A 13348-nucleotide genomic window follows, 5' to 3' on the forward strand; every position below is an offset into this window, starting at 1 on the left:
GGCGCGATGATCCTGGTGACGTCGAGGGTGAACAACGTCCTAGAAAGAAAATCCCTGCCAAGGTTATGTGGTATGCTCCTATAATACCACGCTTAAAACGTTTGTTCAGAAATAAAGACCACACAAAGTTGTTGCGGTGGTATAAAGAAGACCGTAAGGTAGACAATATGCTGAGACACCCAGCTGATGGGTCCCAGTGGAGAGCGATAGATAGAGAATTTTCAGAGTTTGCAAATGAGGTTAGAAACTTAAGGTTCGCCTTAAGTACAGATGGTATGAATCCTTTTGGACAGCAGAGCACTAGTCATAGCACTTGGCCAGTTACTCTATGTATCTACAACCTTCCTCCATGGTTATGCATGAAGCGGAAGTTCATTATGATGCCGATCCTCATCCAAGGTCCGAGGCAACCTGGCAACGATATTGATGTATATCTGAAGCTATTAGTTGAAGAACTTCTAGTTTTATGGAACAAACCAGGTGTACGTGTCTGGGATGAGTACAAACAAGAACACTTTGACCTACGAGCAATGTTGTTTGTAACCATCAATGATTGGCCTGCTTTAAGTAATCTTTCAGGTCAGACAAATAAAGGATATAATGCATGCACACATTGTTTTGATGACCTTGACAGTATATATTTGAAAAGATGTCGAAAGGTCGTGTACCTTGGCCATCGTCGATTCCTTCCTTTGAACCACCAAGTAAGAAAGAAAGGGAAGCATTTTAAAGGTAAGCCAGACCACCGGAAGAAGCCTCATAACCGAACCGGGGAAGATGTACTCGCAATGGTCAAGGATGTGAAAGTAGTATTTGGAAAGGGACAAGGCAGTGAATCTGTTCCCAAAGATGCTAATGGACATGCACCCATGTGGAAGAAGAAGTCCATCTTTTGGGAGCTACCCTAGTGGCAAGTCCTAGAGGTCCGCAACGCAATCGACGTGATGCACCTGACAAAGAATCTTTGTGTGAACCTGTTAGGATTCATGGGTGTGTACGGGAAGCCAAAGGATTCACTTGAAGCACGCCAGGACTTGCAGTGCATGAAAGAACGAGACAACCTTCATCCAGAGAAGACAGGTGATGGACGTCATTACTTAAGTCCTGCTAGCTACACGCTTAGCAAAGAAGAGAGGGACAGCATGTTCGAATGTCTAAGCAGCATCAAGGTCCCATCGGGATTCTCCTCCAATATAAAGGGTATAATAAATGTGCCAGATAAAAAATTCCTAAACTTAAAGTCCCACGACTGCCACGTGCTTATGACGCAATTGCTTCCAGTTGCTTTAAGAGGAATTCTACCTCCACATGTACGTCTAGCCACCGTGAAGCTATGTGCATTTCTCAATGCAATTTCTCAGAAGGCAATCAATCCAGTGGAACTAGCTACTCTACAGAACGATGTGGTTCAATGTCTTGTCAGCTTTGAGTTGGTGTTCCCTCCATCCTTCTTTAATATCATGACACACATCCTAGTTCATTTGGTGAAGGAGATTAGTATTCTTGGACCTGTGTTCTTACATAACATGTTCCCCTTCGAGAGGTTTATGGGAGTCTTGAAGAAATATGTGAAAGTCCGTTCTAAGCCTGAAGGAAGCATCGCCCAGGGCTATGGAACAGAGGAGGTCATTGAGTTCTGTGTTGACTTTATTCCTGACATTGCTCCGATTGGCGTTCCCGAATCACGACATGAGGGGAGACTCAGTGGTAAAGGAACTTTAGGGAAGAAAACATATATTGGCATGGAAGACGATTATTTCAATAAAGCACACTACACAGTTCTTCAGAACTCGTCATTGGTGCATCCGTACATCGAGATACATAAGGAGTTCTTACGATCCAAGTTTCCAGGGAAGACTGAAGCTTGGATTAGGCGTCAGCACATGAAAAGTTTCAGTGGTTGGTTGCGAAAAGAATGTCAAGGCGATGACAATATTGATGAGCAACTGTATTTGTTGGCTAGGCAGCCATCGTGGCATATCCTCACGTACCAAGGGTACGAGATAAATGGGAATACATTTTACACAGTTGCCCAAGATAAAAGGAGCACCAATCAAAATAGTGGTGTTCGCATAGATGGCACAGATCCAAATGGGAATATACAAATATATTATGGCCGCATAGAAGAGATATGGGAACTAGACTACGCACCTAATTTTAAAGTCCCTTTGTTCCGGTGCCAATGGGTGAAGCTGACCGGAGGAGGGGTAACAGTCGACAAAGAGTATGGAATGACAACAGTGGACCTCAACAATATTGGATACAAAGAGGAACCATTCGTCCTTGCTGCCGATGTGAGTCAGGTGTTCTATGTGAAAGACATGTCTACAAAATCAAAGAGAGGAAAAAACGAAGACATCAACTCAATGATCAATGAGCCAAAGCGCCACATAATTCTTTCTGGGAAAATAAATATAGTAGGAATTGAAGACAAGTCAGACATGTCCGAAGATTACGAAAGAAATGTCCGAATTCCACCCTTCATAGTGAAGAAAGATCCAAGCATCATGTTAAATGATGAAGACACTCCATGGTTACGACAAGATCATAACCAAGGGTCATACGTCAAGAAGAAATTCACTGTTGTGCCCGCATGATACAACGATGCATGTTTAATATATTATGTTTTAGAGACGGATATTATGTAATATGTTTTCGGAACCCTAGATTGTCTAAAATTGAAAAGTTTTGAATACCAAGTTTGTTCATATCATCAATATCTACAATCCTTATATAGACCATTTTTTCATTTGAGAAAGCTTGAATAAAATGTAGTTCAATTTTCACAAGTGTGTGACATAGTTTTAGAAAGTCTATAAGAGATAAAGAAAATTGTGACTAGTGTTTGATAAAAATTTCTCAAATGGGAAAATGATCTATGTAACAATTGTAGATCTTGCTGAGATGATCAAACTTGGTATTCAGAGTTTTTTCATCTGAGGTCATTTAGTGTCTCATTTGAGCAAGTTTGACCAAGTCAAATTTGGTCAAATGAAAAAACAACACTTTGACCCTAGTATTATGGACTCTAAATGACTTCGAATTGAAAAGTTTTGAATACCAAGTTTGTTAAACTCAAAAAGATCTACAATTGTTGTTTTGGTCAACTTTCCATTTGAGAAAGTTTGGACGGTTCAAATTTATGATTTTTAAATTTCGACGCCTACAAACTAGTTTTCGGAACCCTAGATTGTCTAAAATTGAAAAGTTTTGAATACCAAGTTTGTTCATATCATCAATATCTACAATCCTTATATAGACCATTTTTTCATTTGAAAAAGCTTGAACAAAATGTAGTTCAATTTTCACAAGTGTGTGACATAGTTTTAGAAAGTCTATAAGAGATAAGGAAAATTGTGACTAGTGTTTGATAAAAATTTCTCAAATGGGAAAATGATCTATGTAACAATTGTAGATCTTGCTGAGATGATCAAACTTGGTATTCAGAGTTTTTTCATCTGAGGTCATTTAGTGTCTCATTTGAGCAAGTTTGACCAAGTCAAATTTGATCAAATGAAAAAACAACACTTTGTCCCTAGTATTATGGACTCTAAATGACTTCGAATTGAAAAGTTTTGAATACCAAGTTTGTTAATTTTGGTCGAATTGAAAAAACAACAATCCTTATATAGGCCATTTTTTCATTTGAAAAAGTTGTACAACAAAAAATACTATATTTTCTTTATTTTTATAGGTTTAACAAAAATTTCCTGTCAATTTTGGTCAAAAACCGAAAAAAAATTGAAACATTGACGTTACAATAATGTGATAATAAATTTCCTATCGAATAATATTAGTTTTATTAATTTTAAGTTACAAATATATTTTTGCATTAACAAAATACTTAGTATTAGTAACATTTATATTCTATATTCATAAAAGAAATTAAAAACTTTAGGTTACAAAATTTTCCTATTTACAATAAATAATTAGTTAATCAATAGTATTTTTTAAAATAAATATTGCAAAGTATTGAAGTTGATATGGAATTAATTGTTTAACCTAGTATTAAACAAAATCAAAACCCCAGGCCAATTACGCTGGCGGGTTGCCAAAACTTTTAGGCCTTCAGTCCCGGCCCAGACTAAGAACCGGGACTAAAGGGTGGGCGGCAATTTCGTTGCGCGCCCAAAAATACCTTTAGTCCCGGCTGGTCAAACCAACCGGGACTAAAAGCCTTTAGTCCCGGCTTGTAAGGCGAGCCGGGACTAAAGGGTTGGGCCTTTAGTCCCGGCTGGTAATACCAGCCGGGACTAAAGGGTTTTTAGTCCCGGTTGGTGTTACTAGCCGGGACTAAAGGGTCCCGGCCTATATATATCGAACGTCTGTTCTGTTCATCTTCGATCTCGTCTCGGCCGCGCCATCCGCCGTCGTCGAGCTCGTCCTGCCGCGCCGCCGTCGTCGTCTACCCCCACCCGGCCGCGCCATTCTCCCGGCCCGCATCGCGCCGCATCCCGTCTCCGCCGCTGCACCCGATCCCACCCTCCGTCGCCGAGGCTTCCCGCGCGCCCACCGCCGTCGAACTCGATCTCTACTGCGCTCTCGATCGGCTGCCGTCGTCGAGCCTCGCCCGCCCGGCCTCGTCTACCGTCGTCGAGCCCCGCCCGCCCGGCCTCGTCGTCGAACTCGCCCGCCCGCCCGGCCTCACTGCCGTCGTCGATCGATTATAATGTTGGATTTTTCATTGTTTTTTTAGATAATACTAATAAACAATATTTAGTAGTTATTTAGTTTTTTAGTTAGTTTTTTAGATAGTTTTTGATATATGTTAGTTAGATTTTTTAGTTAGTTAGATTTATTAGATAATTGATATATGTTAGTTAGATTTTTAGTTAGTTAGATTTATTAGATAATTGATATATGTTAGTTAGATTGTTAGGTGATATATGTTAGTTTTTTAGGTAATTTTTTAGTTAGTTAGATTTTTTAAAATGTATTATCTATTACTAGTTTATCTAATTTCATGTTGGATTTATTTAATTGGATTTAGTAATTATATATTCTATCTCTTATATATATCTAGAGAGAGATTCTATATGGTATACATATGTACTTAATTATTTCTATATGTATATATACATGTACTTATTTTCATGTGTTGAGAGAGAGAGAAAATTGTATCTAGAGAGACATTCAATGTGTTATCACATGCATATCTAGAGATATAGACATATGCACTTATTTCTATGTGTTGAGAGAGAGAGAAAATATATTGTATCATTCTATGTGTATATATATACATGTACTTATTTCCATGTTTTTGGATCGAAAGTGTTTTTGATTCGATTCCAAAGCCTATACCTTATTATTGTTTATCCTTATGAAATATTATGTGTTATTATATTTAATTGGATTTAGTAATTCTATATGTGTTATCACATGTACTTATGTTATGTACCATAATAATTCTATCTATGTGTTATCTTGAAGATACAAATGGCTGCTCCGGATGATAACTTGAGTGATGACATAATGGCGGATATTATCAACGCCGGCACCAATGTGGATGTAGATGACACGAGTCAGTACTTTGCTGATTATGAGGATATCCTGAATATGCCGGTGGTTGAAGATCAACAAATTGTCGCGCAAGAAAATACTGGCGAGGTATATTCGATTATCTATCATCTCTTATAGATGCATGCGTACGTATATTTGTTGTTAATCGTTGTGTTTCTACTCATGTAGCCGGTCTCTGGATCTACATCAACCACCGACAAAAGTAGGAAAGTCCGAGGGCCAAAAAAGCCATTAGAGGGCCGTTTCATAATATCAGAATTCGACACCGACACCGGCAAACCATTGGGACCACATGCTCAGACATATGTCAATCAATGTGGGTTCATTGTAAGGGATAGGATCCCAGTTAGTGCTCGTGAATGGAAGCAGAAGATATCCGCTCCTAATGTTAGTTTTGTATCTGATCGTGATAAGAACCTAGCTTGGAGAGATATCACTCAGCATTTCACATTACAAGCAGATGATGCTTTGAAGGAGCTAGTGAGGGATTGGACAATGAAGAAGATGGCAACATTGTTCCAGAGTTGGAAGAAGACATTGTATAAAAAGTTTATCTTGAAGAATGCTACGCCGAATTTCAATGCTAAGGCGTTTGTCAAGTTGGAGTCCCATTGGGATGCCTTCGTAGAATACAAGACATCTCAAGACAGTGAGGAACGTGTGATGAGGAATCGGCAGAATGCCCGACAGAAGCAATACCATCATCGCATGGGATCAGGTGGTTATAGGAGTGCTATTCCCAAGTGGCAGAACCTAGAAGCAGAGATTACTGCCAAGGGAATCATACCTGAAACAATAGAAAAGAACTGGCCTCAACGCGCGAAGAATTGGTTCTACGCTCATGGGGGAAGCCTAGACCCAGACACTGGCAAGCTAATTTTCGGCCAAAAAATTGAGAGAGCAACACAGAGACTAGCTCGTGCTAGGGAAGAAGCTGATAGTGGTGTTTTCAAGCCCAACAGAGAGAAGGATGAATTGACATATGCCCTAGAGAATCCCGAACACGGTGGTCGAACAAGAGGCTATGGGGCGGTTCCGTGGCTACACGCATTCCCAGCAGACAAGGATACCTACAGAAGCCGCCAGAGAAAGAAGGATGAGGAGGCAGAACGAATTCGTGCATTGGAGCAATTTGTTGATGAGTCACGACAAGCATTGCTTGAATCACGTGAACGAGAAAAATCTCTTGAGGCAAGAATGCAGGAGGAGATCAAGAGGCAAGTGCAGCTAGCAATGAGTCAAATGCAATCGCAATCAACGCCGGGAGTCACCATTAGCCCCGTTGGTCAGATGAAAAGCAGTTGTGCTTCTACGGAGCTGCCAGTTATTCAAGACGACGCTGGGTTGCGCTTCCCTGTTGATGACATTACCGAGCCTCTAACAAAATGTGAGCTGCACATTCCAGATGGTAATGCATCAATCATGGTGGCTGTCGGGGTTGTATCTCCAATAGACCGAACGAAGACACCAAGAATCCATGGATCAGTTATTCAACCTGGATATGCTAGCGTCTCGGTCGATAGAGTGCTCAAAGGTTACAGCAATGTTCCTCTTGACATTGAAGGTGGTGATGGGGAGAAGACACTAGGAGAAACAGAGAAGACATTTATTCAATGGCGCAAACGCTTCATCATCATTCCTGGGGCGCCATCGCTTCCCCTACCTCACCCTAGGTACGAATGAAAGTGAATGAAATATTATTTTCCATTAATTTTCTATTGGCTTCAAAAATAATTGACACACAAATTGTTTTTATAGCAGGGTCTCTCCCCAGCCTAGCCTAATCATTCATTCCCCATCTCATCACAGCGTCGCGGGGGGCGAGACGACTTCATCCCCACGGCGATCGCCAACTCCTACACCGGCCCCATCGCCTCCACAACGATCTCCAACTCCTACACCGGCCCCATCGCCTCCACAACGATCTCCAACTCCTACACCGGCCCCACCGCCTCCACAACGATCTCCAACGTCTCCACGCCGGTCTCCACCAACACTGGCCTCATCGCCTCCACGCCGATCTCCAACACCGCCCCCACCCCCTCCACAGCGACGCACTACAAAGACGTCTAAGGTCCCGGCGGCAAAGAAGACCCCAAGAAAAAGAGTTATTTCTCAAGAAATACTTCCTGAAAAGACTGATGAGCAAATAGCAGCTGAAGAAGACAAAAAAGTAAAAGATTTTTTTATAGATATCAAAAACAAGAGTCAAGCAAAGCTTAAGGAGAAGCCGTACTTTTACATACCACGAGATGTGCTGAGGCAGAAGGTCGATGCTCACAAGAAAAAGTTGATTGAACTTCGTAAGCCTTCGCCACTATCAGACTATGACCGCTCCCTCGTGAAGTCACATGATGCAGATAAGAAAAGGAAAAGAGCATCAGGGAAGGATGTCCCACAGCTCGGACAACAGAAGCAACCAATGCAAAATCTTGTTGTTGCTAATGAATATGGTTCCAACATAGAAGTCTATCGACCAGACAACTCTGGAGAAGTGTCGGTTCAAGCCCTTAATGCTTTTTTTAAAGATACTGGTTTAACCTTGGATCAATTGACGGGCAAAGCTCCAATCCAGAACCTGGAAGTTGATACCTGGAAGACTTATAAATATGGCAAAAGTCTGTACAACCCTGCGGCTCTGAATGAATTGGGTACGCAAATGTACTTGCTCAACAAGTGGTACATGCAGGCGTGTGGCAGGGGTGAGCAGTGGATCTTTGTCAGATTTAGAGACCATCATTACTTCCGTGGCGATGACATCTTACATATTAGTTTCGAAGAATTGCATCAACTATTCCACTTGGACGCTCTGGACAAATCAATCATGAGCTCCTTTTGTTTGTAAGTGATTCTTACTTTTATTTAATAAACTCACTTCCATGCGTACGTGTATATAATTATCCTCACATGTAACTTATATTTATATATAGATTCCAGATGTCAGAGCTCCAAAGAATACAAGACACCAGTGTTGGCTTCATTGATCCTTATATCGTATTCAAAACCGATATTATTGTCAAGGACCACTGGGTATCTGAAGCACAGAGGAATATCATGAAGTTCTTCGTGAAGCAGCACGACAAGACAACAATACTTTTCCCGTACAACTTTGAGTAAGTGTTAATAATAATGTAGTCTACACATTTTATGTAATATCAATACAACTTATATGCATGTACGTGTGTGTATAAACCAATGCAGTTTTCACTGGATACTCATTGTCATTGAGTTAAACTCAAGTCGGTTACTAATCTTTGACTCGTTGAGAAAAGAACGGGCACTATACCAAGATATGATAGATATTATCCAGGGGTAATTTCGATCTCTCGCGCACAACTATTATTGAATAGACTTTGCCATAATTTATTAACGATCGTACATTATTGGTCGCACAGGGTTTGGAAAGAGTTTATTCGGCAACATCGCAAAGATTGCAAGGCACCACTTAATGTAGTTGAAATACCAGTAAGTTGTACTATATACACTTCCCCACGTGTTTAATTACTATATCGTACTTCAATTTACGTGTGAGATGATGAGAATAATCTTCTTCTCGTACAGTGGTGTTTGCGGCAGGAACCAGGTAATAACTTGTGTGGATACTACGTTTGTGAATTTATCACTGCGCACATAAGAAGAACTCCTGAAGATGTCCTCAGAGTACGTATATATCAATATTTATTTATTTTTAAAAGAATATATATACATATATGTGTATTAATACTTTTCCTTTTATTTCAAATGCAAGACTGAATGGTTGAAACGAAGGGTCATGCAAAAAGACCATCTGAAAGCAGTTCAAGAGTCAATAGCAGGATATCTTCTAGAAAAAGTGCTAAATCCCAACGGCGAGTTCTACTTTGATCTTAAGGAATAAATGATGTAAATTAAATGTTTATTGATATCGTTATTTTCGAGAACAAGATTATGAAAGTGTTGTATATACACATATATATATATATATATCTATAATATATATAGTTTCATACTTTATTCGAATATAATAATGCTCAAGATGAGAATTAGATGTAATTATATGCATGTGTGTATTTATATTAGTAACGTAGAATACGTACATAAAAACATATTATATATTAAACAAATACGTGTAACTGAACTGAAAACAAATTAAACAAAAAAAAAGAAAAAGAAAAGGAACCGTTAGTCCCGGTTGGGGTTACCAACCGGGACTAAAGGGTGAACCATTAGTCCCGGTTGGTAACCCCAACCGGGACTAAAGGGTGCGCCAGGTTCGCTCGGCTGGAGGTCCTTTAGTCCCGGTTGGTGTTACCAACCGGGACTAAAGGTCCCTCTTTAATCCCGGCTCGATGACCCGGGACTGAAGGTTCCACCTTTAGTCCCGGGATCGTTGTCCCGGCGCGGTAACCGGGACTAAAGGCTGTTACCGCCCGGGACAACAGGTCCATTCTGTAGTAGTGCAACCACCACCACCTGACCTCGTTGAGTTGGTTCATGCATTCATATTAGAAAGATGTATTGTTTTTTTTCCACAGAAATAAGACAGCTTTGTACTGGCGGTTAACTGTATTCCACTCACAAATAAAGTGGACAACACAATCGATCTAGTAATAAAAAATAAATACACTGTAGGTCTATCAACTTTTTGTGATGTGTCATTCAGGTCCATTAACTCTGAAAGTGCAGGTTTGAGTACATGAACTTTTAAGTTGTGCCATTTAGGTCCAAATCTGTCAATTTAGGGATTAGATCTTACATGGCAATGCATGACAGCAGCCACTGTGTCCATAGGTCATGTGAGCAGCACGTGATGACCCTTTGCTAATCGTTTTTTTGCCGATAGCCCTCTATATTTTTTCATTCCCTCACTCTTCACCCCTTCCTCTCCCTCCGCTGGATCCGTCATCCGTGCGACGATGATTGATGCAATTATATGCAAAGCACACGTACGTACGCGGTACGCGTCCGCCGCCCCGATCGTGTCCGGCGAGCAAAGGCAGCCGGTTCGTGCTCCGGTACACGCTTCCCAACCGCCGGGATCGTGTGATCGATAGGAGACAACCTCGCGCCCTAGACCCGGCGAACTGCTGCTAGGACGACGTAACCACTACCGTCACCGCTCCCTCATATGGGCCTTCTTGAGCGGCCTCAAGGGATCCAAGTAGCGTCGTCAGTCAGTAGGCTCCGAGAGCACCGTCGTCACCACACAACAAGTTACAAGAGCAGTGACCACCTGATCCAAAAGCAAAAAGGTCGGAGACAAAAATCCAAGCGTCGGAGCATGGACATGGGGAGGCGCCTTTGGCTGGCCCGCGTGCCAGCAGTGGCGACCACGATGGTGGTCATGCTGTCGCTGAGCTCGTCCTTGTGCATGTCGGCGGCGGCGAGGGCGGGCGCCGGGACGGCTGGCGCTGTGGCGGAGCAGCAGCGGCACCCGGTGGTGCTGATCCCGGGCGCGGGCGGCAACCAGCTGGAGGCGCGGCTGATGGAGGACTACAAGCCGTCCAGCCTGGTGTGCCATCTGTGGCCACTCGTGCGCGGCCGCGGCGGCTGGTTCCGCCTCTGGTTCGACCCCTCCGTGCTGGTCGCACCGCTCACCAGGTGCTTCGCCGAGCGGATGACGCTCTCCTACGACGCCGATGCCGACGACTACCGCAACGCGCCCGGCGTCGAGACCAGGGTCTCCGACTTCGGCTCCACCTCCACCCTCCGCTACCTCGACCCCAACCTCAAGTAGGAGTACTCCGATAAGCATTTCCCATTCGCACAGTTGACGCGTCGGTGACGTGATGATGAACACTTTGACGTGTGATGTGCAGGCTCCTGACGGGGTACATGAACACTCTGGCGACCACGCTGGAGGAGAAGGCCGGCTACGAGGAGGGCCGCGACCTGTTCGGCGCGCCGTACGACTTTCGATACGGGCTGGCCGGGCCGGGGCACCCGTCGCAGGTGGGCAGCGCGTACCTGCAGCGGCTCAGGCTGCTGGTGGAGTCGGCGTACCTGCAGTGGCCCGCGATCCTGGTGGCGCACAGCCTGGGCGGCCTGTTCGCGCTGCAGCTGCTGGCGCGCAGCCCGCCGCAGTGGCGCGCGGCGCACGTGCGGCGCCTTGTAACGCTCTCCACGCCGTGGGGCGGGTCGGTGCAGGAGATGCTCACCTTTGCCTCCGGCAACACGCTCGGGGTGCCCTTCGTCGACGCGTCCCTCATCCGCGACGAGCAGCGGACCGCCGAAAGCAACCTGTGGCTGCTGCCGACGCCCAAGGTGTTCGGCAACACCACGCTGGTGGTGTCGCGGAGCCACAACCGCTCCTACTCCGCCAAGAACATGACGCAGTTCCTCCGGGACATCGGCTTCGAGGAAGGCGTGGAGCCGTACCGCGCGCGGATACGCCCGCTCGTCGAGGCCCTGCCGGAGCCCGGCGTGCCCGTCACGTGCCTGGTGGGCACCGGCGTCCACACGGTGGAGAGCCTCGTGTACGGCAACGGCGGCTTCGACGAGGACCCCGAGGAGGTGGTCTACGGCGACGGGGACGGGACGATGAACCTGGCCAGCCTCGTGGGCCCGATCAAGGCGTGGTCCGACTCGCCCACGCAGGTCGTCGAGGTGGAAGGGAGAGGAAGGGGTGAAGAGTGAGGGAATGGAAAGTATATGGGGCTATTGGCAAAAAAACGATTGGCAAAGGGCCTTCACGTGCTGCTCACATGACCTATGGGCACGGTGGCTATTGTCATGCATTGCCACGTAGGATCTAATCCCTAAACGGACAGATTTGGACCTAAATGGCACAACTTAAAAGTTCATATACTCAAACCTGCACTTTCAGAGTTAATGGACCTGAATGGCACAGCACAAAAAGTTGATGAACCTACGGTGCATTTATCTCTAAAAAAATGGTAGGCTTGAAAGGCTTGGTAGATATTAGTGTTTACCCATCAATTCTTAAGCTGAAATTGCATCTGTAAGAGCTCTATGGTTATTTAAAACCCGTTTGGATCCAAACAACTGGGTCCTCTTTGGCAGACCTGCCTTATATGATTTCTTAGGAAAGACCTGCTAAATATTAGCTCATGAAACAACTCTACAAGAGAGAAACACCCGGTAGTAAATATTAGCTATGAGCTAGATATGTTAGCTAGAGTAAACAGCTAATTTTAAGCTGCCTAGGGAGTAGTAGGCAAGACACCGGTTGACATATTAGCTACCAATCTAAACAGGCTTCAACTATTTTTTAGCAACTAATAACTATTAACTACGGGATCAAACAGGCTACTATCCTTAATATATTGAATTTTGGATTAAATTTAGATTAAAAAAAACTGAAGCCACACGTTTAAACAAAATTACAACTATATCTAGCATTCTACTCCTACTAGTTTTTCTTCCTACTCGCTCGCACCAGGAAGGCTGGCCGCGCGCATTGTTCCTCACCGGGCAGTAGCTGGCGCGGCTTCTACTTCTACTGGGCCGCAGTCGTTGGCTGCTGGCTGTGCTGCACGCGCCCGTGTCCCTGCGCGTGAGTAGAGCAGCAGCGGCGGCCATGGAAAAGAGAAAGACAGCGAGGGAAGAGGAACACACATCGTGGGAGAGACGACTAGGGACTTTTTGGGTTTCAGCGTTGCCGTGCCCAGCCAAAGTGTTGTCCGGCCAAATTTTGGCGATCAAATCGGCCGTCCCAAATTTGGCCGCACAGGGCCAACAAAATCAGCTGCACCCATGGACCACGCACATGGAGAGGAGAAGACGAGACGGTGCTGGAAGCTGTGCTGTGCGCGGTGCGGTCAAACGAGGATGCAGTACAGGGTAGCAATGGCGTCCGTAATGGCAATTGGCAAATAGCTAGCTAGAC

At 44.3% G+C, this 13348-nt stretch overlaps 1 protein-coding gene across 1 annotated transcript; it reads left to right on the forward strand.

Moving 5' to 3' along the window:
- Positions 1-10390: 10390 nt before the first annotated feature.
- Positions 10391-12185, forward strand: LOC136538690 (lecithin-cholesterol acyltransferase-like 1). Its single transcript, XM_066530650.1, has 2 exons — positions 10391-11232; positions 11319-12185. Exons 1-2 carry the CDS (start codon positions 10628-10630, stop codon positions 12133-12135), a joined length of 1422 nt encoding a protein of 473 aa, XP_066386747.1. The 5' UTR covers positions 10391-10627; the 3' UTR covers positions 12136-12185.
- The last annotated feature ends 1163 nt before the right edge of the window (positions 12186-13348 follow it).

The sequence above is a fragment of the Miscanthus floridulus genome, chromosome 2 (genome assembly GCF_019320115.1).
Source record: "Miscanthus floridulus cultivar M001 chromosome 2, ASM1932011v1, whole genome shotgun sequence".
Classification (NCBI taxonomy): Eukaryota; Viridiplantae; Streptophyta; class Magnoliopsida; order Poales; family Poaceae; genus Miscanthus; species Miscanthus floridulus.

Bases quoted from the DNA above. Each gene is read 5' to 3' on its own strand.
- LOC136538690 (XM_066530650.1), top strand. From the start codon at position 10,628: ATGGGCCTTCTTGAGCGGCCTCAAGGGATCCAAGTAGCGTCGTCAGTC. The intron at 11,233-11,318 runs GTAGGAGTACTC...TGTGATGTGCAG, and splicing joins TACCTCGACCCCAACCTCAA to GCTCCTGACGGGGTACATGA.